This window comes from Oculina patagonica, chromosome 4 (genome assembly GCF_052425735.1).
Source record: "Oculina patagonica isolate OP01 chromosome 4, crgOcupat, whole genome shotgun sequence".
NCBI lineage: Eukaryota > Metazoa > Cnidaria > Anthozoa > Scleractinia > Oculinidae > Oculina > Oculina patagonica.
In genome coordinates, this window is record NC_135761.1 from 11,854,896 (window position 1) to 11,876,437 (window position 21,542).

At 40.1% G+C, this 21,542-nt stretch overlaps 1 protein-coding gene across 1 annotated transcript in view; it reads left to right on the forward strand.

Annotated features, from left to right (window-relative positions):
• LOC144651407 (hydrocephalus-inducing protein-like) overlaps window positions 1–21,542 on the forward strand; it is a 61,477-nt gene that overhangs the window by 20,957 nt on the left and 18,978 nt on the right. The window contains exons 35-57 of the mRNA XM_078511337.1: window positions 388–813; window positions 1,366–1,408; window positions 2,228–2,374; window positions 3,044–3,283; window positions 3,873–4,179; window positions 5,556–5,810; window positions 6,364–6,773; window positions 7,805–7,988; window positions 8,728–8,950; window positions 10,016–10,372; window positions 10,918–11,137; window positions 11,664–11,831; window positions 12,311–12,532; window positions 13,429–13,580; window positions 14,075–14,391; window positions 15,207–15,382; window positions 16,106–16,278; window positions 16,942–17,140; window positions 17,349–17,448; window positions 18,128–18,396; window positions 19,280–19,620; window positions 20,209–20,353; window positions 21,058–21,351. Coding sequence (XP_078367463.1) covers window positions 388–813; window positions 1,366–1,408; window positions 2,228–2,374; window positions 3,044–3,283; window positions 3,873–4,179; window positions 5,556–5,810; window positions 6,364–6,773; window positions 7,805–7,988; window positions 8,728–8,950; window positions 10,016–10,372; window positions 10,918–11,137; window positions 11,664–11,831; window positions 12,311–12,532; window positions 13,429–13,580; window positions 14,075–14,391; window positions 15,207–15,382; window positions 16,106–16,278; window positions 16,942–17,140; window positions 17,349–17,448; window positions 18,128–18,396; window positions 19,280–19,620; window positions 20,209–20,353; window positions 21,058–21,351 — 5,368 coding nt within the window. The remainder of the gene's footprint in view (window positions 1–387; window positions 814–1,365; window positions 1,409–2,227; window positions 2,375–3,043; window positions 3,284–3,872; window positions 4,180–5,555; window positions 5,811–6,363; window positions 6,774–7,804; window positions 7,989–8,727; window positions 8,951–10,015; window positions 10,373–10,917; window positions 11,138–11,663; window positions 11,832–12,310; window positions 12,533–13,428; window positions 13,581–14,074; window positions 14,392–15,206; window positions 15,383–16,105; window positions 16,279–16,941; window positions 17,141–17,348; window positions 17,449–18,127; window positions 18,397–19,279; window positions 19,621–20,208; window positions 20,354–21,057; window positions 21,352–21,542) is intronic.

The following is a 21,542-nucleotide window of genomic DNA, read 5'->3' on the forward strand; positions in this document are numbered from 1 at the left end:
CAGAAGTAAAACCAAAAGCAATCGTGACTCACTGGTGCATGTTTTCCCGCGCTTCAGGTTGGCTACATGTATTTATTTCAAGTTTTGATTGGATCACTGGATTATCTATGTCCTTTGTTATTGGCCAGAATGATTACTTTGGTTTTAGTTTTGTACGTCAACTAAATGACGTTAACAGTCGACAATATACGCTACAGTCTGTGACTAGCTAAATAGCAGCAAAGCACCAACCACGTTATTTTTTGCCTTCAGAGGAAGGCCAACATACCTACAAAGAAAGACAATTTATCATCAACGTTATTGTAATGCAACTAAGAAAAACCTTAGACTATTTAGTCATTGTTACATGTTCTAACATATAAAGTCTACATTACCCTTATCTTTCAGGGCTCAACTGATCAGCTACATCCTGGACTTTGGTTACGTAGTTTATGGCACAGTTCGCTCGCACGTAGTCCGAGTAACCAACAATGGTCACTTCCCAGCATCATTTGCGCCCGAGAGGTCAGCTCTATCAGGCAGCGGATTTGGAGTGGAACTGGACCGAGTGCGCAATCTCCCTGGTGAACCAGATAATGAAAGTGTGGAATTCATGGTGACCTTTGACCCCAGAGCAGCTGGTCTTCCCATGGGACCTGTTGATGTCCACGTGCCATTTAACGTGCTCAGTGGCCCTTCGTTCGGCTTGAGGATCAAGGCTGTAGTTACCATGCCAGACATGACCGTGTCGACGGATTCGTTAGACTTTGGTGTGGTGGAGTGTGGTAACAGCAAGGTCATGACCATACAGCTGCACAATAACCAACAAGTCAGGTGAATACAGGCATTTGAAGACAGTGTATCCAGCCTCTCTTAAACTATAACGGAGAGCTCACGCTGGAATCGGCCTTAGCCCACTTCTAAAGCCCGCAACGTGATAGCACTGAATTTTTTGGCGGTCAAATAGACCTAAATTGTAGGGTTATGCTGCGAATTTAGTCGAAACAAAAACGGGCTAGGAGGTTACCAGGCAATATCTGATAGTGTAAAGTTTGAGACGTCTTGTCTGGCCTTGTAAGCTAGTTTGCCCATGAGAGGGGAAAAATACACGTAAAATGTTCTTATAACAACCTAGAGTCGTTCTGCCTAAAGATGGATTTCCACTGACGCGTTATTTTTTTACGTGCGTTTACGTGCGCAAAAAAATTGGGAGACAATGTATGAACGGCTTGCGTAAACGTTTACGCAAGTCCTTTATACATTATCTCTTAATTTTTTCACGCACCTAAACTCACGTAAAAAATTACGCGTCAGTGGAAATCCATCTTTATGCTAAGTTTACGACAGTATTGTGTAGTTGGTAATTATTTTACTTCTCATTCGTAGGTGTGACTGGTCATCTGAGCCTCCTGAAGAAAAGAAGAAAAAGGTATTTGTAGAATCATTAGAAACGATAACTTTCAACCTTGTTACCAGCACTGTATAGTCTATATTCACTGCCATCTCCGCTTTGGTCTCGTGGTCAGGTAAAGTTAAGAAAAGAAACCGAAAACACAAAGAATTATATCCAAATCCTTGTAGCTTATAGACTCTTTTCACTCTACTATTTTATTTATTCGTTTTACAAATTAATAGCTTGGTGACCTTCCTGTGGGTTTTTCATGTTTGTTTATTCATGCCCTTCCATAAATATACAGTGAACGGAAATTGGTTCGAGAAATCGGGGGTTTGAGAAATTGGGATTCAGCCAAAAAATCCACTTGTGCATGAACATGAATTATTATACATTAGAATTACTTTGAAACATGTGATTGGTCGAGAGCATTCAGTCAATATACTGTATTTGTGAACTCGATATGATAACCCAATATCTGTATCAGATTTTGGTTTATTTTTCTTTCAATTCTCTTTTTCCCCCCCCTCCCTTTGTTTTAATTTTTTAATATGGGGTCCCCCCTTTCCAAAAAGAAATTAAAAATTTAAAGAAAAAAAAAAAAAAAAAAAAAAAAAAAAAAAAAAAAAAAAAAAAAAAAAAAAAATTAAAAAATTATTTAATAAAAAAAAAAAAGAAAAAAAAAAAAAAAAAAAATTTTATCGGCGGTAGAAAAAAAATAAAGAAAAAAAAATAAAAAAAAAAAAAAAAAAAATTTTTTTTTTTTTTTCAATATCTTGTAAGTAACGCACTTTGCTTGAGACATTCGAGTGGTCACTTACAGGTGCTTAATATGACTGCTTTTGTTAACTTTAGTCGGACAAGATGATTCCACTTCATCTCCGCAAGAAGCTGCGCACGGAAAAGCCCAAACCAAAACACTTTGAGGTCATGCCACCCATCGGCTCACTGATGCCTGGACAGCGGATTAATGTGCAAGTCAAGTTCATGCCCACTGAAGAGGTAAGAAAAGGGATTTGAAGGTTTTTGGCCGGAAATTAGTAAAGTAAAGACCCGCAAGTAACAACCCTATTTTTAAGAACCTTCAAGGCTAAAATTTGCCAGTTAGACACCTTCAACATAGGAACCTCTTTAGCCTAAAATATGGAACAGGTTCTTATTTTCTAAAATCGATTAATTTACATTCTGGATCCTCTTTGGAGGCACATAGGAGCCTTATTACTCCATTTGCAATGTAAATGCCAATGTTGAAAATCATAAAATATTATTATTGATACAATCACATAAATATAAATAGAATTCCAATGGTATGCAAATTTCATATAAGGAAGAGGCTGAATACCACTAAAAATTTTATTAGCGATGTAATCTCTCTTTCGAAAACAAGAACATATTAATAACCTAAACAGCCTAAATTTGTGCTAATTGCCATTTATGTAAGAACCTGTTTAGGCTGACTTGGGAAAATGCACGTTCTTACTCGCAGGTTTTTACTGTAGGCTTGTGTCGGTCACATGATTCAGTAACATAAACCTGATTCTGGATTCAGTGAAGACTTATGGACATCCTTTGTTTGTCAGAAAAACTAGGGGATAATTCAGTATTGTTACAGCAACGTAGTGTTAACTTTTCAAGACATAATCTAACAGTTGGTTGATCTTCTTATAACAGGTCTCTTACAATCAACGCCTTGTTTTGCGGATCGCTCAGAGTTCTAGTCGTCACGTGATCAGTGTTAGCGGCCAGGGGAATGAGCCCAAGTTAGAGTTCAGTTCTACCCTTATTGAGTTCGGCCCAGTCCTTCCTCATTCAGCTGGCGACGAGAAAGAAGTGATTGTGCGAAATCCTTCCTCGTTTCCTGTTGAAATATACTCCTTGGAGTTTGACAAGCAATATCTGGAGGAGGAGAAGGTATGAGCGTTATTTAGAGATTTCATTTTGTTTGAAGATTAATTTATATTATCCAAGTCCGCTTTGTGGAGTACGAGTAACGGGCGAAACGATTTGTACTCCACTAGACCGGTTGAACAGGTTCGATGTAGTCCTCGTTTTCTTCCTGACCACGTGAAAGATACAAAAACGGTGGAAAGTCAAGACTTCGAGGGAAAACGTTGGATAATAAATCTCTTATGAGACATTTTAGTGTGTACTATTGCGGTAGATTTTTATTCGTCTTTTGATTTTGACTTTGCCAAAATACTGCAAGACATTAGACTTGTAAACATATATAGCGATAGTGCACACTGAAATGTCTTATAATGCCATGAATATGAGAAGATCGCACGTTTTTTGCTTAACCATAAAAGTAAAATCGTGTTTTCCACGAAAAGTTTCTAAGATGTCTGCCTTGTAGTTCGTTGTTAAAAGGGCCTCACAATCCCCCACAGTCTTAACCATCCTTTTCTCTGGTTAATTGCTACCTCTCTAGCGTTTTCCTTCCTTAGTAAACTATTAATTCCAGGTCGAAAAAATTGAAATCCTTCCTTCGGTAATTTTACAGATGCTTCGCACAATGAAGGGCTATGATGAATACAACACCATCCTGCTCCCCCCGCGTCAACCAGGAGAGAAGCTACCACAAGAAGTTACTGACGCCTTCAATGAGCAACAGAGAAAGAAAGAAGCGGAGGAAAAAGAGAAAGCAGAAGCAGCCGCGGCGGCAGCAGCATCCCTGGCTGAGAAAGCAGCGGAGGAAGGAGGGGATGGCACAGCTCCTCCTGTCATTGCAGCTACTGTACCGCCCTCCACTTCAGGGGAACGGGGTGGCGGCAAGGCTGGAAGTGATGCTGGGGATGGAGCAAAAGATGGTAAGGAAATAGGTCTTGGACTAGTAATAATCATGGATTAGCGGAGTGCGTTCGAGACAATTTTGTGTGCCTTTTATTTGCCCGCTTTACACGATTGACCTCCAAAGACGCGAACACAAGCACATCGAAGAACATGGACAGCTACGTTGTTTATGGGCATCCTTACTACGCACGTAATTCATGTCGCAATAATTAAGCACGCGCTGATGGTCGCCGTTGCGTTCACTTGGCTTGCAGCTTGTAAATGGCCGGTAACAACCAATTTTATTACATTTCTGACATGGGTAACTCATAATCTCAAGTCAATATGGGAAGATTTTCGCGCGAACGTACTAAACTTCAAAGCGACACACAAAATGACTCGCTTTTTTTCGAGTTCGATGGCTGACTTAAACTCTACTTCCCTGGATGATATGCTTCCCATGACATTTTCTGTATTATTTAAACTTCGGGTACACGTTTCACGCATTAATTTTGTTTACACGAAAAATGCAAATTCAATGCCATTTTGATATGCTTGAGATTAAGGCCCTCTGCATGAGGTCGAGGTCACTTGTAGCAGTCCAAAAAGTCTCAAACGGTTATGACATCAGGCGATGACGTCGGGCAAACAACGCGATTACTATGCGTTCTCCTTCGTTGAACGCAATTAGATTTAATTACATGAGTAATAAGTTAGTGGGTGCTTTGCCACTTACGGTCACATATATACAAAATCCGCCATGCTGATTTGAAGGACAAGCTACGCTCTGGAACATTTAAAGTAAAGGAAAGTCAAGCATGACTGGCTGAAGTTGGTTTGTTTTCGATGTCCTAGCGTGTAGCTTGCCTTCCAGCTAGGTGTTAATTTGTACCATGCACGTTACCATGGCCCATTTAACTGGTACATTTTTTGTATTAAGGGACCCTGTTATGGGAAAAAGCAGCTGTATTGTTACGGACAGAAGGTCCTGGGGAACAACAGTTTTAAGAAATCTTTCTTCTTTGTTCTTCATCTATTGTCGGCATGATTTCACGAGAAGCTTAAAACCAAACCAAACTCTAGGTCATACAAAAATCAACAATATTGATGTCATTTTATAGAGTAGAACTCGACAAATGACAGGAACCGTACAGGAAGTGACGATAATTAACGATGGCGAGGATGAAAGCAGATTAAAATATGGACATTCCGACAATACGCGTGACATTTGCAAGTTTGCCTGGGACTCGTTTCGTAAAGAAATATGTTGTAGTGTGGACTACTTTTTTAAAATAATGCTGATAAGTTTACATCTCAAGAAGTCGCAGATGGTTTAAGTACGTAAACCAAGGCAACAGTCACTTTTTTTTTAGGAAAAGCCAAGTGACTTGATGTTTTGCTTTTCGCTTTTCAGACAGCAGCAGTCTTGGTGTTGGTGAACTGGAAATTACTCCAGTCTCTGCGGCCATTGCACGGTATCTTGGTATTGACTTGACAGCTGAGGGGAGGGCGGCCCGTAACAGGCGGGGTATTGCTCTTGTGGTACATGGCGCTCCCCTGTCTGGCAAGACGGCCACAGCTGTATCACTGGCTAAGATGTACGGAGCAGCTCTTTTGACCGTTGATGGAGTGGTTATAGAGGCCATATCCAATGGAAATACCTCTGCTGGTAAGGATCGTGTCATGTACACTAACAATAGAGTAAAGTTCAAAGTGATTTTTGATGGTGGTAATCAAAATTTGACTAAGGGGAATTAGGAAATTCAGTTGAACCCCACTATCTTGAACTCCCTTGGATTTGCTTTTTTAGTCAGTTACTATCGGCTATATATCTGGAACTATTTTATGTTGCCCTGGAGTGTTTAGATAGTTTTTTTTTTTTCAAGATTCTAAAAACAACTTTTTTTAGAATGCGTTTGCTCCTTGATTCCCTACTCTCAAGACTTGTTTTATACGAAATTCGAGCAAAATATACCCTAGTTCAAGCTTTTCTACACTTCCAAGTGTTGCCTTCCATTTTCGACTCTTGGCTGAATTTGCAAAACCGATACTGCAGGCCTTGCAGACGAACTTTGTAATCTCTCACCGGAAATTTCAGGCAAACGATGAAATTGCTCGCCAAAATAAGGGAGTAAAATCATTAATTTTATAAGCTATATAATTAACATATATTTTGAGCCGACATTTCTACTAACTTATCACACCCGCGTTCGTTTTTGCAGCTCAAAGAGCCAAGGAGTTATGTGCATCGGCCGCCCGAGCAGCCAAAGAAGCCGAACAGACGGCTGAAATGCAACTAAACCAACCGACAATAGGACTGAGTGTGGAGGCTGTAGCTGCCCTGGGTGCTGCCAGCGGACCCTCGGCTTCCACTGCAGGCTCAGTCACAGGAGCACAGTCATTCCTGGGTAAGGATCGCAAGACTTCCACCATAACTGGCGGTGGCCCCCGTGGGGGTGGTGCTGGAAAGAACATTCCTCAGCTTCAGCAGTCGCCCCCTGGTACCCCTCCCCAGGCTGCACCTCTCGGCCGGAAGCTGAGTGTTAGTGCTAGCGTGGCCGGTGAGGATGGACTGTACAGCTGTCTCCTTCCTGAGGATCTTCTTGTGGAACTGCTTGCAGAGAGATTTCAGGTTTGTAATTGTTCATAACATTTGTTATTTGCTGTAATTGCTTTCATTTGTTTTTTTAAGCCCGCACATACGTCGAATTTTCGTTGGCGGAGGAATGCGCACGAGAAAAACATCCCGTATGCAGGGTAGATACTACTTTGCTGACCTAAAGATACGAGGGACATTAAGATTGGAAAGAACGACTTTTTGAAACCTTGTTCTCGCGCACAAGGTCTTCATGTGCCACGCTAATCTTGTTCCCAGGACGTCCACTCCGTACTGGCCAGCTATATGGAGAAGCGAGGGATCTGGGAACAACATCGGTTTAAAAGTAGAAATCTGCCCTCCCTTATTATAAGAAATTAACGATACATGTAATTAAGGAATTTCAAAAATTTTTTTATTTTTTTTTTTTTTTTTTTTTTTTTTATTAAAAAAAATTTTTTTTTAATTTTTTTTTTTTATTTTTTTTTATTTTTTTTTTTCTTCAATAAAATTAATAAAAAGGCCCCGCGGGGTTCTTTTTTTTTTTTTCCTTTTTTTTTTTTTTTTTTTTTTTTTTTTTTTTTTTTTTTTTTTTTTCAAATAAAATTACATTTTATTTATTTGCACTTGTTTTTCAATCTGAAAGTCCCTACTGTCTGAGGTCATACATGTTGAGCAGGCATGTAATTGTATTATGATTATCTGCTAGAGAGTGGCGAGCCACAGGCCAAGAAACTTTGTCCTTCATTATAATTATATTAATAATAACAACTTTATTTAATGAGGGTAACCCTTTATAGTTGAAAACTGAAAAACCTGTGACCCTCCCCTAGAATAAAAGTTAATAATACTTCAAATATATTATCAATAAAAAAGGAAAACAGATAAAATAGATAAAAACTAGATAAAAATACAACAATAATTTGGGTGTGACATATACTAATTATGAAATGGGAAAAAATATCTAAGTCGGCATAACCTTCCTCAATATAAGTGGCATGCAGGCGTTTCGACGAAACACGTGTTCCGTAATTAGTTACTAAAATGTGTATTTCTGTTGTGTTTAGCTGAGTGACTGCCAAAGAGGAATCGTAGTCGATGGCCTGGAATCACTATTCAGTCCAAGTATGATGGGTTCAGCCAATGCTATTTTACGAGCCTTTAACAACCGCAAGTACATCTTTTTTGTCACCCTGATGCTGGATCAGGCCAAGCTGAAGGCTGTGGAGGAAAAGAAGAAAGAAGAACAAGGTTAGAAGTTCTCTTTTATGTTGAGCGAAGTCGAAATTCAAAAATAAGATGAATTATGTATGGTCAAATTTGGCCTGGGCTTAGTTGATGAAAGGGTGGGTAACACTATCCATTGAATAGTAATTTATTTGGTGGATAGCCTGGTCCACCCTTTGAACAACAACGTTCTGGTTTAACACGAATATTTTTGTGTGGGCGACGGGAGTCAAGTTTGTAACATTTTTTCCCTGCCAACGACTGATAAGCCTCAGGAATTCTCTTTGTTGTATAGCTAAAGTTTCATTGGCCAAATTTTTCTTGGTATTCATTTCACGACTCGCTGTTTTCGAGGCAAGTGGCATGGAACATCGTGTAACATCTCAACATAAAAAGAAGTGTAAGAAAAAAAAACGCGGTTCTATTTGCACAGTGTGGTCTTGGGTGTAACCCTAGCGTGTGGCCATTCAGGTGAAAGCTATCGAGCAGTACTTTCGTCTGGTACTGTGTATAATAATGCTGTACAAGGTGGGCGTGACCATTCAATGAAAGCAATCGAGCAGTTCTTTCGTCTGGTACTGTGTATAATAATGCTGTACAAGGTGGGCTTGTGACCATTCAAATGAAAGCAATCGAGCAGTTCTTTCACATGGTACTGTTTGCTATGCGGCGATTTTTTTGGAAAACGAAATTTGAGATTTCCGATTTACTAGTAACGTTGTTGTGCGTAGTACTAATGATTTTCTTGCCGGTATTTCTTCAGCCAAGCTTGAAAAGCAAAAGGAAGAAGCGGAGAAGCGTCGCCTGGAGGAGATGTCTGAAGATGAGTACGATGCTCTAACAGAAGAAGAGAAGGCTGAAGTGGACAGAAAACACTTAGAACAGAAGAAAGAGAGAAGAAAGAAAGAACTAGAGAGACAGGAGAAGGAGAAGAAAGAAAGGGAACTACAGGCTCTGTTGGAGGAAAAGAGACTCGAGGAAGAGCGGTAAGTTCTCTTGAGCAACTTTGAATAAATCTTTTTCTATTTTCGCGAGGTTTAGGAAACACCCAAGCCTGCGCCAGGCAGGAGGTTTTCTTTTGAGCATCTTAAAATTTTCCGACGCAAAATCCGTCCTGACATTAAGCGTAGTCTGTCATTGATGAAACGCAAAATGCGTACTGATTGGAGCCATAAGGATTTCTTTGTTATTTAGTAGTTTTTCACTGTATATTACAGAAGCTAAAATTATCCTTTGAACTTCTTATTCTTAAACTCATTAATAATTCATCAAGCTAAAACAAACGAAATCAAACCAGTGACGGCGGTTAGCATAGATATTTACGATTTAAGACAGTTTCCGCTAAATATTCGAGAATAAAGGCAAAAATAAAGTTACCAAAAAGACCTCATAGCAGGGCACAGTTTTAATACAGTTAAGAAGAACCTATCGAGATTTCAGCTCTCAAGCTGACCCCGCGAAAGATAATCAAATTTGAAGTTCTCCATATTTCAGTTAAAATGGACGTTTCACGTCAGTTCAAAACAAAACAACACGCGTTTTAAGCTTTTCTTACGAGGTTTGACATTAAATTTCTCAAGAATGGTTTAGAATTTAATAGCGGGGTCAACTGAGAAATGAATCACAGTGAGTTGTTTCAAACAGTAACAAAATGTTATGTGCATGAGAGATTTTGGTAATTAATTTTTGCACTTATTGCTCGAACCTTGAACGGAATTCGTCTTAAAAATATCTCCAATTTCTTCGTACTTTTCGATTGAGAAGATATATCAACACTCGAGACAGTGCTTTATCACATTTCCAAACACCGCTGCGCGTCGTATTGTCAACTCCCTTCTCGGGGTTTGGAAATGTGATTAACCACTCTCTCTCTCTCGTGTTTGATATATTACTTAAATAATAAATAAAAAATAATTTTTTTTTTTTTTTTAAATTTAAGGTAAGGGGGGGCCAAAACACCACCCCCCCCCCCCCCCCCCCACTTGAGGCCATTGTAATGATCCACGACCTTTAAAGTTCTTAAATATCTGTTTGTCCTCTTGTTTATTCAGTGGTAACCAAAAAGGAAAACGTCGCGGCACCCAGCAAGCGGGAGGGCCTGGTGCCAAGAAAGGTCACGATCCTAAAGAGAAGAAGCCAGAGAAGAGCAGTGACAAGCTGACACCGAGTCGTACTACTGGTCTGGCTTCACAAGCTCAGCCATTTGACGCGCGCACTGGCGCTCCCTCGGTAATCTCCGAGCGTTCTGACAGCAGCGATGTTACCGACGATAAGAAACGACTGAGCGTCGCCAAGGCACAGAAACATCGCCTGTCTTCGGCCATATTGCATCCGCCGGTGATTTCCCAAGCGGAGGAAGCTAAGCCACCAACTGAGGAGGAAGAAAGAGAAAAAGAACTTGCCAAAAAGTAAGGCTGATGAAATGAAGAATTTTCTGACTACTGTGACTATCTTTCTCTTGTATAGATCTTGGACTACAAAGTCTGAGATGCAAAAAGAATTACCCCTCAAGAGGGCTTTACTTAATCGAGATCGAAGCTCATGAAGATCGTCCAATTGAACGCCCTCTCTTTAAGAAAGAGATTTATTTAATGTGCCTGTTAAACAGCTGAGGGACTTTTTTTAGCGAGAAAACATTTCTGTCTTCTTTCCGGTAGCTTATATAAAAGATTTTTTTGCAGCATGAGAAAATTCATAAGTTGTGTTATGAGCTTTGGATAATGGCATTTTTTAAAGAGTTTTGAAAACAGAAATCTCTTTATGGGTACTGAAATTTACGCTTCGAAACATAATTAAACCAACCTTGTTTTGTGTTTGTGATTCTTTTACAACACTGTCACTTGTGAGTCACACGTTCCTAAAGTCAGTACCATTTGTTTGAGTCGTGGTAGACCTTTTGCTTATCTTAGCCAGTAACATCTTAGTTGATAACCACTTGATTCCTGTTTGGTAGGTTCAATACATTCGAGACCAGTCTCCGAGATATTGACGGCTTGCTTCAAAACTGGGATAGGACAACAGGCAATGTAGCTCGAGCGGACACTCCGAAATCTGAAAACCTTGACGAAACTCTTCCGGCGCCTGGATCAACCAGACGAAATCGGGATAAAAAGGACAAAGAAAAGGAACTCAGAGAACGAGAGAAAGAGAGAGAAAAAGAAAAGGCTAAAGAGGTTCGTGGTCTTAGTAAAACCTCGTTTGACTGGAATAGAGCGTTTTTCAATTGAATGTCGTAAAGTTATCACTCAGGCCAATCACAGAGGACACAGACAATCCAGTGAACCAATGAAAACACGAAGCAAATACATGTAGCTGGCACAAAGCGCGGGAAAACGTGAGCTAGCGTGTTATGATTGGATTTGGTTTTACTTCCGATTGGATGAGAAAGTGGCGCAAATTTTTCAAACCAATGATTGAACGTAGTAATGCAAAACCAAAGCAAACGCAAATTACTTTGGACTCTCAAGTGAAAACCGCTCTAAACGTAGTTCTTCACTCTGGAATATAGTCCTCGTGAACCACGAAATGCTCAGAGCTAACTTTTTAAAAACAATACGGTGATCAGAGAGATTTTACTCATATATATTGCTATGACACAAAAACTGAGAAGATTGGGCTGACCTTAAGCTGTTTTTGGCAATCCTTGTGAGAACAAGAAAATAACTTGAAGTGTACAAATGTTTTTCCTTTCTTCTCTAGATCTCCGATTCTCCGATGTCAGCGGTCAGCGGCGATCATGAAGATGACGATGAAAGCAGTAAAAAGGACGGGGTGGGGGTGCCTCAGCTTATCATTGACACAGGGAACCCTACAGAGTCACAAGCTGAACAGACTCTGGCCAAAGGAATCCTTCCAACTGTTCAGGAGGTTTGTAATTATGAATTAAATAATAGTTATAAATGTTGGTGTACTCACCGCGGTCAAACGTCTTAGGGAGAATTTCGTTCATAATGAAGTGTTAGAATGAGCAAGTATCGATAAAATAGTTGCTGAGTGTAAAGATATTCCCATGTCCTCAGGTAAACGAGTATTTGTACTTTTAAAATGTTCCGCATCCAATCCAAAGTGCTTTGACAAAACAAAATGGCGCCGACAAGTCCGCATGTCGCTATTTTCAAACACGTAAAACTTTTTTTTAGTAAGGCTTCAAAAAATTAAGTAAATCGTCAGGACTCAGGTAATGAACCAATCTTTGTACTGTGAAAATTAGAACCTTATCTTTGAAGCACTTTTCTTGCTTTTTGCATATTTCTGTCGTTTGACCGCGGTCGGTTACGTGCAGAGCTTGTCGCCATAAAACTTGTTCTTATTCTCCCTACTGATATTGTGAACGTGACGCATTCTAGGTGATGGACGGCCTGGGTCTAGGCCCCCATGGTCCTCCCATCCCACCCCCGGCCACCTTTGCCGTAGTGCCGTATCCCGTGCGGAGACGCCCACCTCTGGGAGTAGATCCTCCGTCCCATTATGTGTTCGTAGCCTCGAGTCCAGATGATCCAAATGCCCCGCAGGAGGACAAGAGTAAAGAAACTGAACCAGAAGTGGAAAAGACACCAGAGAAACCACCGGTAAGAGCAAATGTTGTTGCATGAGGGTTTTATCCGCAGACTTCAAGTATAGAACCACCTTGTAAAGCATAATAAACAGTACTAGATAAAAGTGTTGCGCGGTAGCTTTCACTTGAATGGTCACTCACTAAGGATTCATCCGCAGACTTCAAGGATAGAACCACATTGTACTGCATAATAAACCGTATTTATTTGATTAAGCGCCCAATCAAATAAGCGCCCACCTCGATTAAGCGCCCACCCTGAAGGAGAAAAATTATGAGCGCGAGCCTCGAATAAGCGCCCACCCTCAACCCCGCAAAAAAACTGAAGTGGACAAGAGGAGTATTGGTTATTGAAATTGACTTAGTACTACTAAAAAGACTTCCCATGACCAAGTTTTCTTAGTATTTTACATAAACTTTCAATGAACAGTTAAAATTCTCTTTGGTACATCTTCACGTTTTGTTATTATTTGTTTTTTGTTACAAAAATAATGTAACTATTTGCTAAAAATCGTGAATATTTAATAAGCGCCCAGCCTCGAAAAGCGCCCACTTATCCCAACTAGTTAATCCGATTAAATACGGTTAACATCGTACCAGATGTCTCATTAGCTTTCCTTTAATGGTCACACATCAAGGTTTCATCCACAGAAACAACAGTTAGAAACTCTTCAGTGAAATCGGGAAGACAGTAGAATAAACGTTTCTGTTGTCTTGGGTGTCATGTGAGAGCAAATTGAACACGAGGACAGCCCGTAGAACTGTCATGTTTTTGACTGCAGTTTTAGATGTTTGTCTTCAGCTACAGTTATAATACCCTAGGGACTGAAGCACAGCCGACGGTTTAAGGACAATTAAATTGAGAATCGAGTATGACTTAGTTCGTTTGTTATTTTCTTCGTTTGATATCAGGAACATGGACGTAAAGGCCGTAAAGACAAAGATGACAGAGAGGGAGGTACAAAGTCCAGGAAGGAGAGGGGGAGTTCCGCCAGGAAGGGGAAAGCAGCTCACGGAGCCCCCTCACCACCCCCCAGTATTACCCCAGCAGAGGAGGACAAGAGGTTAGTTGTACATGTAATGATTCTGCGTTCAATCTCAGCGTATTATTAAAAGAGGTCCGTCTCGGGGATTTCGCGAGATTGTTGGTCTAAACTGTTCTGAAATTAGTGGTAGGCAACTTAACCAATGAAAAACATTATCTTTGAATATTTAAAGGAAGATATAACATTATAATCTGCGGATAGAAAGCAAACTACGGCTATAAATATTGATTTTTTGCAGGCACACGGAAACAACGTGAAAAGTCTAGCCTCAATTTTTCAAGTTGTTATCCGTTTCTATCCTAGCCATCCGCAGCCAAAGACGCTTGTTAACAGTTGCAGAGCTCTTATATAGAAATGATTAATAAAAATGGACCATTATATTTAGGGTTCCAACGACACAAATATAAATTTTGGCTGTTCAAAATTCCGTGTAAAAACCCCTTTAATGTTAATAGCCATTTTGGTATTACATGTTTAATCGCATCCTAACAAAGTTTCTCTTTTTAAAACAGTGAAAGTGCCCAGGCGCCCAGTACCCCTCAACTTATCCAACACCGTTGGGTAATCCCCGCCAATGACTCTGTCACGTTACGCGTTCGTTTCCGGTCAGAGGAGCTTGGCCAGTTCGACCAGACGCTGAACTTTGAGATCATGGGTACGCGTCGTCGTTATCAGCTGTTTTGCCGCGGCGTGTGTGCTTTTCCCGCCATAAGTCGCGAGCCACGCGTGGTGTTCCCGCACCGCCGGAAGTACCGCAAACCGGAAGAGATTGTGCACAGGAAATACGTGCTAAGTAGCGAGACCTTTGAGTTTGGGCCATTGCTTTGTGGTAAGTCTGAGTTATTTTTGAGAAGAAGTTATAGTAAATTTTAAGCTTTGTAGAAGTGTGAGATAGGATATTGATCAAGGTAGTGACACAAGCTACAGCCTACTTGGAAAAAAATTCAGAGTTTTCCCAACAGGAGTCAGACCTTTGTCCTAACACACACCAGTCGGACGCTATACCACTGAGCTACAGGAGACTCGTGGTAGCAAGGACATATAAAAAGGTTGTAGACTTTTCCTTTAGCATGATTCAAAGCAACTAAAGGGAGTTGCTTTAATTTCATCCGTAAGAAAAAAGATGGTGGTATACATTCTAACACAATACCTGGGGCAAACTTAACGCAGCATTAGGCACATATAAAGCCTTATTTATTCGAAAATCATCCGGGAACTAACAAAAAATTGTATCGACAAGTTTGTGGTTCACATTTGGCCCGAAAAGCACTATTCGGGTAATGTACTCGTCGCCATCTTTTTCTTACGGAGGATTTCTTTAAGAGAAGATGAATTTTAACAGTGGAGAGAATCAAGATTACACGTATCCTCACCATAAGGAATTCTGTTAACTATTTTTTCATGAAAAAAAATTTCCAAATGAAAATTGACCTCGTTTAATGTTTTATAACTCAGTTGGTAGAGCATCGACGGGCGGAGGTCACGGGCAATCCCGTCGAAGCCCTGAATAGGCTCTCCCCAACTGTAATTGGTGGCCTTTCGGCAAGGATTGTCATAGATTTAATTACATTTTATTGTTACAATCTAACGCAATGCTCAGTGGGACCACTAAAATGAATTCGTCAATCTTCTGATTTTTGACAGGAAAGACACGAGATCGGTACAAAGAAGGCAAGTATCCTGAGAACATGGAGAAGATAGTTGTTTGTAACACTTCTCCTCTGGAGGCAGATGTCACCTTCTGTTTCCAGGCGGACAGCACTGCAGCTACGTTCATCCTTGATCCACCCAGCATGAAGCTGAAGCCAGGCGAGAGCCAGGTACGACATGTTTACGTCAGACAGGCTAGTCTTACTACAAGCCTCGCTTTCGAAGTGAAACTCGCAATTTTTATATAAACTACCAAAAGCTATCAAACGTTTGCAGATGAATGCAAAACACTTTTGTGTATAGCGTGAAATTTGTATACGAGGCTATTGTTTCATCTCAAGGGACATGGATCTAGCTGAAGTTAGACTCAGTTTGGCAACCTCGTGTGTGCTATAAATTCTTTGGAACTGTGAAATTTGGAAACTGTAGTAAAATTGCGTAAGGAACACACATAAGTGGTGAACATTGAACCAGATATTTCGTTTGGAAGAAAGTCAAATTTACAGTCGTTTGTATAAAGCTGCCAGGTTGGCATACAATTATACCAACGACTTAAAATGTTACAACATTTGTTGAATTATTTGAATCTGCAAGTTTCGAGCGTTTCCTTTCAAATTGGCTCAAGAACTACATTTGGAATAATAAAGATGTAATGTTCATTGTTATGTCACGATCGCGGAACAAAGAAAAATCTGAGTCCCTGACGGGCTCAGAATCTCTTAGCTGTGCGGGATATCTTTTTTGTCTGCTTTTTTAAAATAGGAATCCTAAATACGAGATGTGTGCAATGATCGCCCTATAACTTCATGTTTCAGAAATGAAAATCAGTGCTTTTAGCTTGGAACAGAAATGGCTAACATAATATCATAATTCCCTTTCCATTTTGTATACAGGACCTTACGCTATGGGCGTATCCCAAGACACCAGGGTTCTTTGAAGACGCTGTAGTATGCTGTATCCGTGAGAATCCCGAGCCTGTTGTGTTCAAGATCTCGTGTCATGGTGTACGGCCTGAACTGGAGTTGGATCGGAAGCAGTTACAGTTTGACAGGGTTTTACTTCACAGGTTTGTATGATAGATCTGCCTTGCTGATAAATAAGTTATTTTAATTTGGCACAGCAACTTTTCTCGAGCACTTAAGAGAAGCATGCGTGACTTGCTCATCATCATCATCATCATCATCATCATCATCATCATCATCATCATCATCATCAAAACCTACACACGAAGGGAAAGCACAAGCGGGGGCGGAATACAAAACAAAAACTAAAGTGAATAGGGCGATGGACTAGGGATGAATCTAGGTCCGAGCCGTGCTGGGGACGTTGTGTTGTGTCCTTGAGTGTAAATGGGGTTTGCCTGCTATGATCTAGCATCCTATCAGTCCAGGGGTAGTAATGTTCATAGTCACTTTATGCTACGGAAGAGTTGGGTGCCAAGCTTGCTGAGCCACTAGCGCAGAGTAACGTAATTAAAGGAGCTATTTCACGGTATTTTAAATCATTTTTCTGATCACTTTCAAATTAAAGGAAACCTCAATATGACGGTTTTCTAACGTAGAAAAACAACAACGGAGTAACAAAAACCTAAAAATAAACAAGGATGGTTTGGACTAACAGAGATTATGATGATAACGACAACAAACTTGAGAAAATTGGCCAAATATTTTCAAGATGCATTGTCCGTGATGTAGCTTCTGTAATATATGTGTTTATCGTTGCCTTACAGGAAAGACACAAAGACGATTTTCCTACGTAACAGCACACTGCTACCCGTGGCATGGCGAGTAAATGGAATGGATAACCTAGGAGATGACTTCTCGCTGACAACGGAACATGGCGTAATAGATGCCAAGTCCGAGTTTGCTCTACAGATGCATTTCAGGGCTGTACGGCCAACTAACGTTAAAAAGATCGTCAGATTGGAGGTACGTATTGCTATAGAACTGTCTTGATGTTCTTTCAGAAGAAGAGCCAACTTATTATAAACGCAATCCAAAGTATGGGTTTTACAACCTCTATAGTGCTGAAAATGATGATACCTTTTAGTCTTCTGCATGATGGAGATTCGAGGATTTAGGCGGCAAAATGATGAAGTTGAAGAAGTCTAGTAAGCGGTATTTTTCAACCTTGTAGGTGTCTGATGTTGAACAGATCATGGGTCTGGTGCAAGCAGAGAACATTCAAGTTCATGCCGAGTCTTACGATGTCGCTTTGGACATGAGCTTCCCTAAAGGTAATTTATAATCCTCGTTCTCTTTTTTTCTACATTTTGTCCGGTTTTTCTTTTAATATTCCTTTCGCTTTTTTCACATGCCTTACAAATTACACCTAAGGGACCGAATCGTATATGCAAACGTTATCGAAAAGCGAAGTGCGCGACCGACGACAAGAGTCAAGAGATAAGAGGCCCGCTTAGCCTCTTTCCATTCGCTGTTTTCACCGTCTTGTTTACCCCCCAATTTTTTTTTTTTTTTTTTTTTTTTTTTTTTTTTTTGGTTTTTGTGTTGTGGCCCCCCCCCCCAAAAAAAAAAAAAAAACTAAAAATATATAAATTTTTTAAAAAAAAAAAAAAAAAAAAAATATTTGTATAAGAAAAAAAAAAAAAATGTTCAATATTGCATTTAATACTTGTTTGAAATGCATTCTTTACTCACATTAGAGAGATTAAGCCTCACGTTCTAAAGGCAAACGGCAGAATGCAGTTGATTTTGTTCACTTTTTAGCTAACTATTGAATAAATCTATCAGAAAAATAAAAAAAATTACTTACGTATAAGCAGCAAATGGCAAAAGTTTTTTTTTTTTTACCGATCCCGGGAAAATCAAACGTGAAGCTTAATCTCTCTATTGTTTCCTTCAAGATTCCCCCAGACTAGAGCAGCTACGATCTAACATTGGTAATTATTTTTATAGGAGCCGATGGTGGTCTGGACTTTGGAGTTCTCAAAGTTTTAGACGAGACAAAGCAGACTTGTTCTCTAAAGAACAAGGGCAAGTTTGAAATCAACTTCAACTTCGCTTTCGAGTCGACAGATGGCTCGCCAGCAGATGTAGCACAGCTTTTCACAGTCATACCAAACAGGGGTCCTCTGTTACCCACAGACCGCCCAACCCAAGTACAGGTCATCTTCAGGTCTAAGAGCGAGATTACAATTAAGGATCAACCCATTCTGAAATGTCAGGTAAACACATAATTATTCTTCCACATTGTTGAAGGTGATTCATGGATAAGACCCCATCATATAGTCCTCTCCATGGATTGTCCTGCGTGTAGAATCTTCTCAAAGATAGCCTTACCTGAAGATTACAAATTTTTCGTTAATTTGTCATTCGCACTAAGCCTTGATTATTATTTACTCAATTCAGCTGCGAATCTCGATTTTTCAGCCGATGTTTAGTTTATCCCTTGTCCTCTACGAAGATAATTGTATGGAGTTTATGCTTTTGTACCTACGAAAACCATTCTGGGTCTCTAGCAATCCAAGGGTTGCAATTGTTTATCAGAAAAACGAATCTGGGAAAAGGCCGCTATTTAACTACTACCTCATAAAAACCCTTTTGTACTTATTTTCGTTTTTACCAATTACAGTAAAAAAACTCATATAAGGGCCTGCATTTTTTGTAAAGAAGCCTAAACAGGTTCTAATATATATGATGTTTACTGCGATTTAGGCTATTTAGGTTCTTAAACAATACTGTTGCTGATGTGAAAACGGTGTGAAACTCAAGTTGATATTGCTATGCAAGACTCACTGAAAGAAAGAAAAAAACTGCTTTATTTGTGCAGTCACAGTTGTGTATAGTCTACTGGAGTGACATTGCAAGGGATTTGGCGGCTCATTTTCTTCCCCCAGGAAGTAGAGTTTTAAATAAAGTTTATATAATAAGAACCTGTTTTAAATTTAGTACTAAAACAGTTTGTTATATAAAGGAGGTATAAATGGAAATTTTACGCTAACAGGTTCTTACATTTTAGGTTCTCAGTTGTATGCGGGCTTTTACTGTATCCCCTGGTAATGCCTTTAACGTGTCCCCTTCTGACTAAATTTCCATTGGCTATTTCAGATTGTTGAGCCTCACCTTGGTGAAGGTGGTGAAGTGATCGCGAGCATTCCCATCAAAATCAGCGTGCGTTCCGTGTATAGTAAGTACGCGGTATCACCGGTCAGTGACATCAACTTCGGTGCCATGCTCATTAACACCAAGAAAACCCGAGTGTTCACTATAGAAAACAAGGGAGAGTTCGACTTCCGGTACTCAGTCCTCAAGATGATCAACACGGTCTCACAAGGACGCCAGAAACTGGGGCCACCTACGAAAAGAGCCAAGTCACGTGATGGTTCAAGTTCAGGGAGATCTCAGCAAGATAAACCGGCTAAACCCAAGAGGGCAGATTCAGTAAGAGGGTATGTAAATGTAGTGGTTTCTGTAGCTATAATTCTGGCTCCAGTTGTTTGGAGGAGCTATTTCAGTGGGTAGCGAAGTTTTGTGAACAATTATCCACTGGACAGCGATTTATCCTGTGGATAGCGTGATCCATTCTTCGAACAACTGGGTGATGTTATTTAAGCTGAATTTATCTTTCTCATTGGACTATTGAGACATAAACGTTCATTGTCACTATCTTCAGCACTGTAAGCCAAAGTGTTCGCAGCCCATATTTTAATCCCCACCCCCCTCCTCCCTCCCTTCTCTGTTGCTTTGTCCTAAAAAGGTTACAGACTTTGGTAGCCCTTTGAAACAGCAATAAATAGAAGAGAACGAGAAAAATGCCGCGTAAAGAGCATTTTTTGAAAGTGTAGAATCTGCGTGGTGCTTTTTCTTTGCTTGTCTCAAGCTCTATCCAAAACTAACCAAATTTATTCTCTGAAAGGGCCAGCTGTTATATTTGCAGTCGGTCTCATTCTTGTCCTTTTCTGACCATACGCTTTCCTGTACGCCTTGTTCTATTAATCATTCTTGTTAAAATTAAATGACCAATGTTTTCTTCACAGAGCCGAGTTAACTACAGGTGCACCAAACATTCGTCTTCAGCTTGGTATGTTCACAGTTTACCCAGCTGTTGGGAGTGTACAGGCTGGGGGTGCCGTGCAGGTTACTGTTGATATGATCGCCGAAAATCCAGGATTTTCCGAGGAGGTCAGTCGTGAAAAAAGAAAGTGCGGCATGATAAACAGTCAACGATGATCCAAATTTTAACTACCAGAGTATTCAGTAAATTTATAGTTAAAAGCTGTTATATTTCTTGAACATTTTCATTTTGCTAAGTAACTACACACAGTTATAAAGCTATTTTACGATTATGGCCGTGCTCTGACGTGATCAAGCTTTTCGTACATATTTAGGTTTGATTCATGTGGTAGAAGTGTCCTAACAGACAGTCATTCCCTATCGAGGTCGGGTTGAAGGTTGAACGAAAAACAATTTGCGTCGTCCTTACTGAAAACAAACATCTACTCGTCTTTCCGTTATTTTTATGGTTTGATGAAACGACTTGGATAAAAAAAACGAAACCAGGTACAAAACTGAAGAAACTTCCAATTTTTTTTCCAGCGCGCGCTGTTCGTGTTTTCAAATTTTACTGTTGACGTCGTATATTTTGCGCGAGCATGACGATTTTTTCAAAGCCGATTATTACGTAAGAAGCAAAAAGAAAACCGTCAGTCTTTAACGCGCTGTAGCCGCTTGGAGTTACTGCGAGCATTTCCTTCGTGATTCTTCCGTCAATCGTCTTTTTGAAAGCTGGCATTTTTAATTAGTTGTGTCATTCTTGTAAAACAAAAACAACACATTTACATTTTTTTCCGTCTCACGCTTTTTTCTGTTGTTTTCCTTTCTTTCAGGATATTGCCATTGACATCTCGGACCGCCCACCGTCGGATCACCCGCAGGGAATCCCCTATAAACTGATCGGCGAGGCGTGCATCCCGGGAATCACCACCATCGCACCTGACACAGTCGGCTCGATATTCGAAGAACACTTGATCGTCAAACAGCTCAACCTGTTCCAATATTTAACGCACGACCTAGAGAGCGGCGCTGGAGTGTACGGGGAAGACGAGAACAAATTCATATTTTACAACACGATTGTTGGACGGAAAGCCAGAGCCAGGTTCAGAATCGGTAATCCAAACAAGGTAAGATTTGTGCTTTATGAACTTGTTACTTGTGACTGTGTATTTTTTTTTTTTTTTTTTTTTTCCTCCCCCCTTTTCCTTTTATTTACAACTGCTCTAAAATGCTTCATTCTTTCAGTTTTCAACATTGTTGATTCAGTTCAAGAACATTAGTAGTGGTCTGCGCGTAGCGCACTAAAGAATAACTTCTC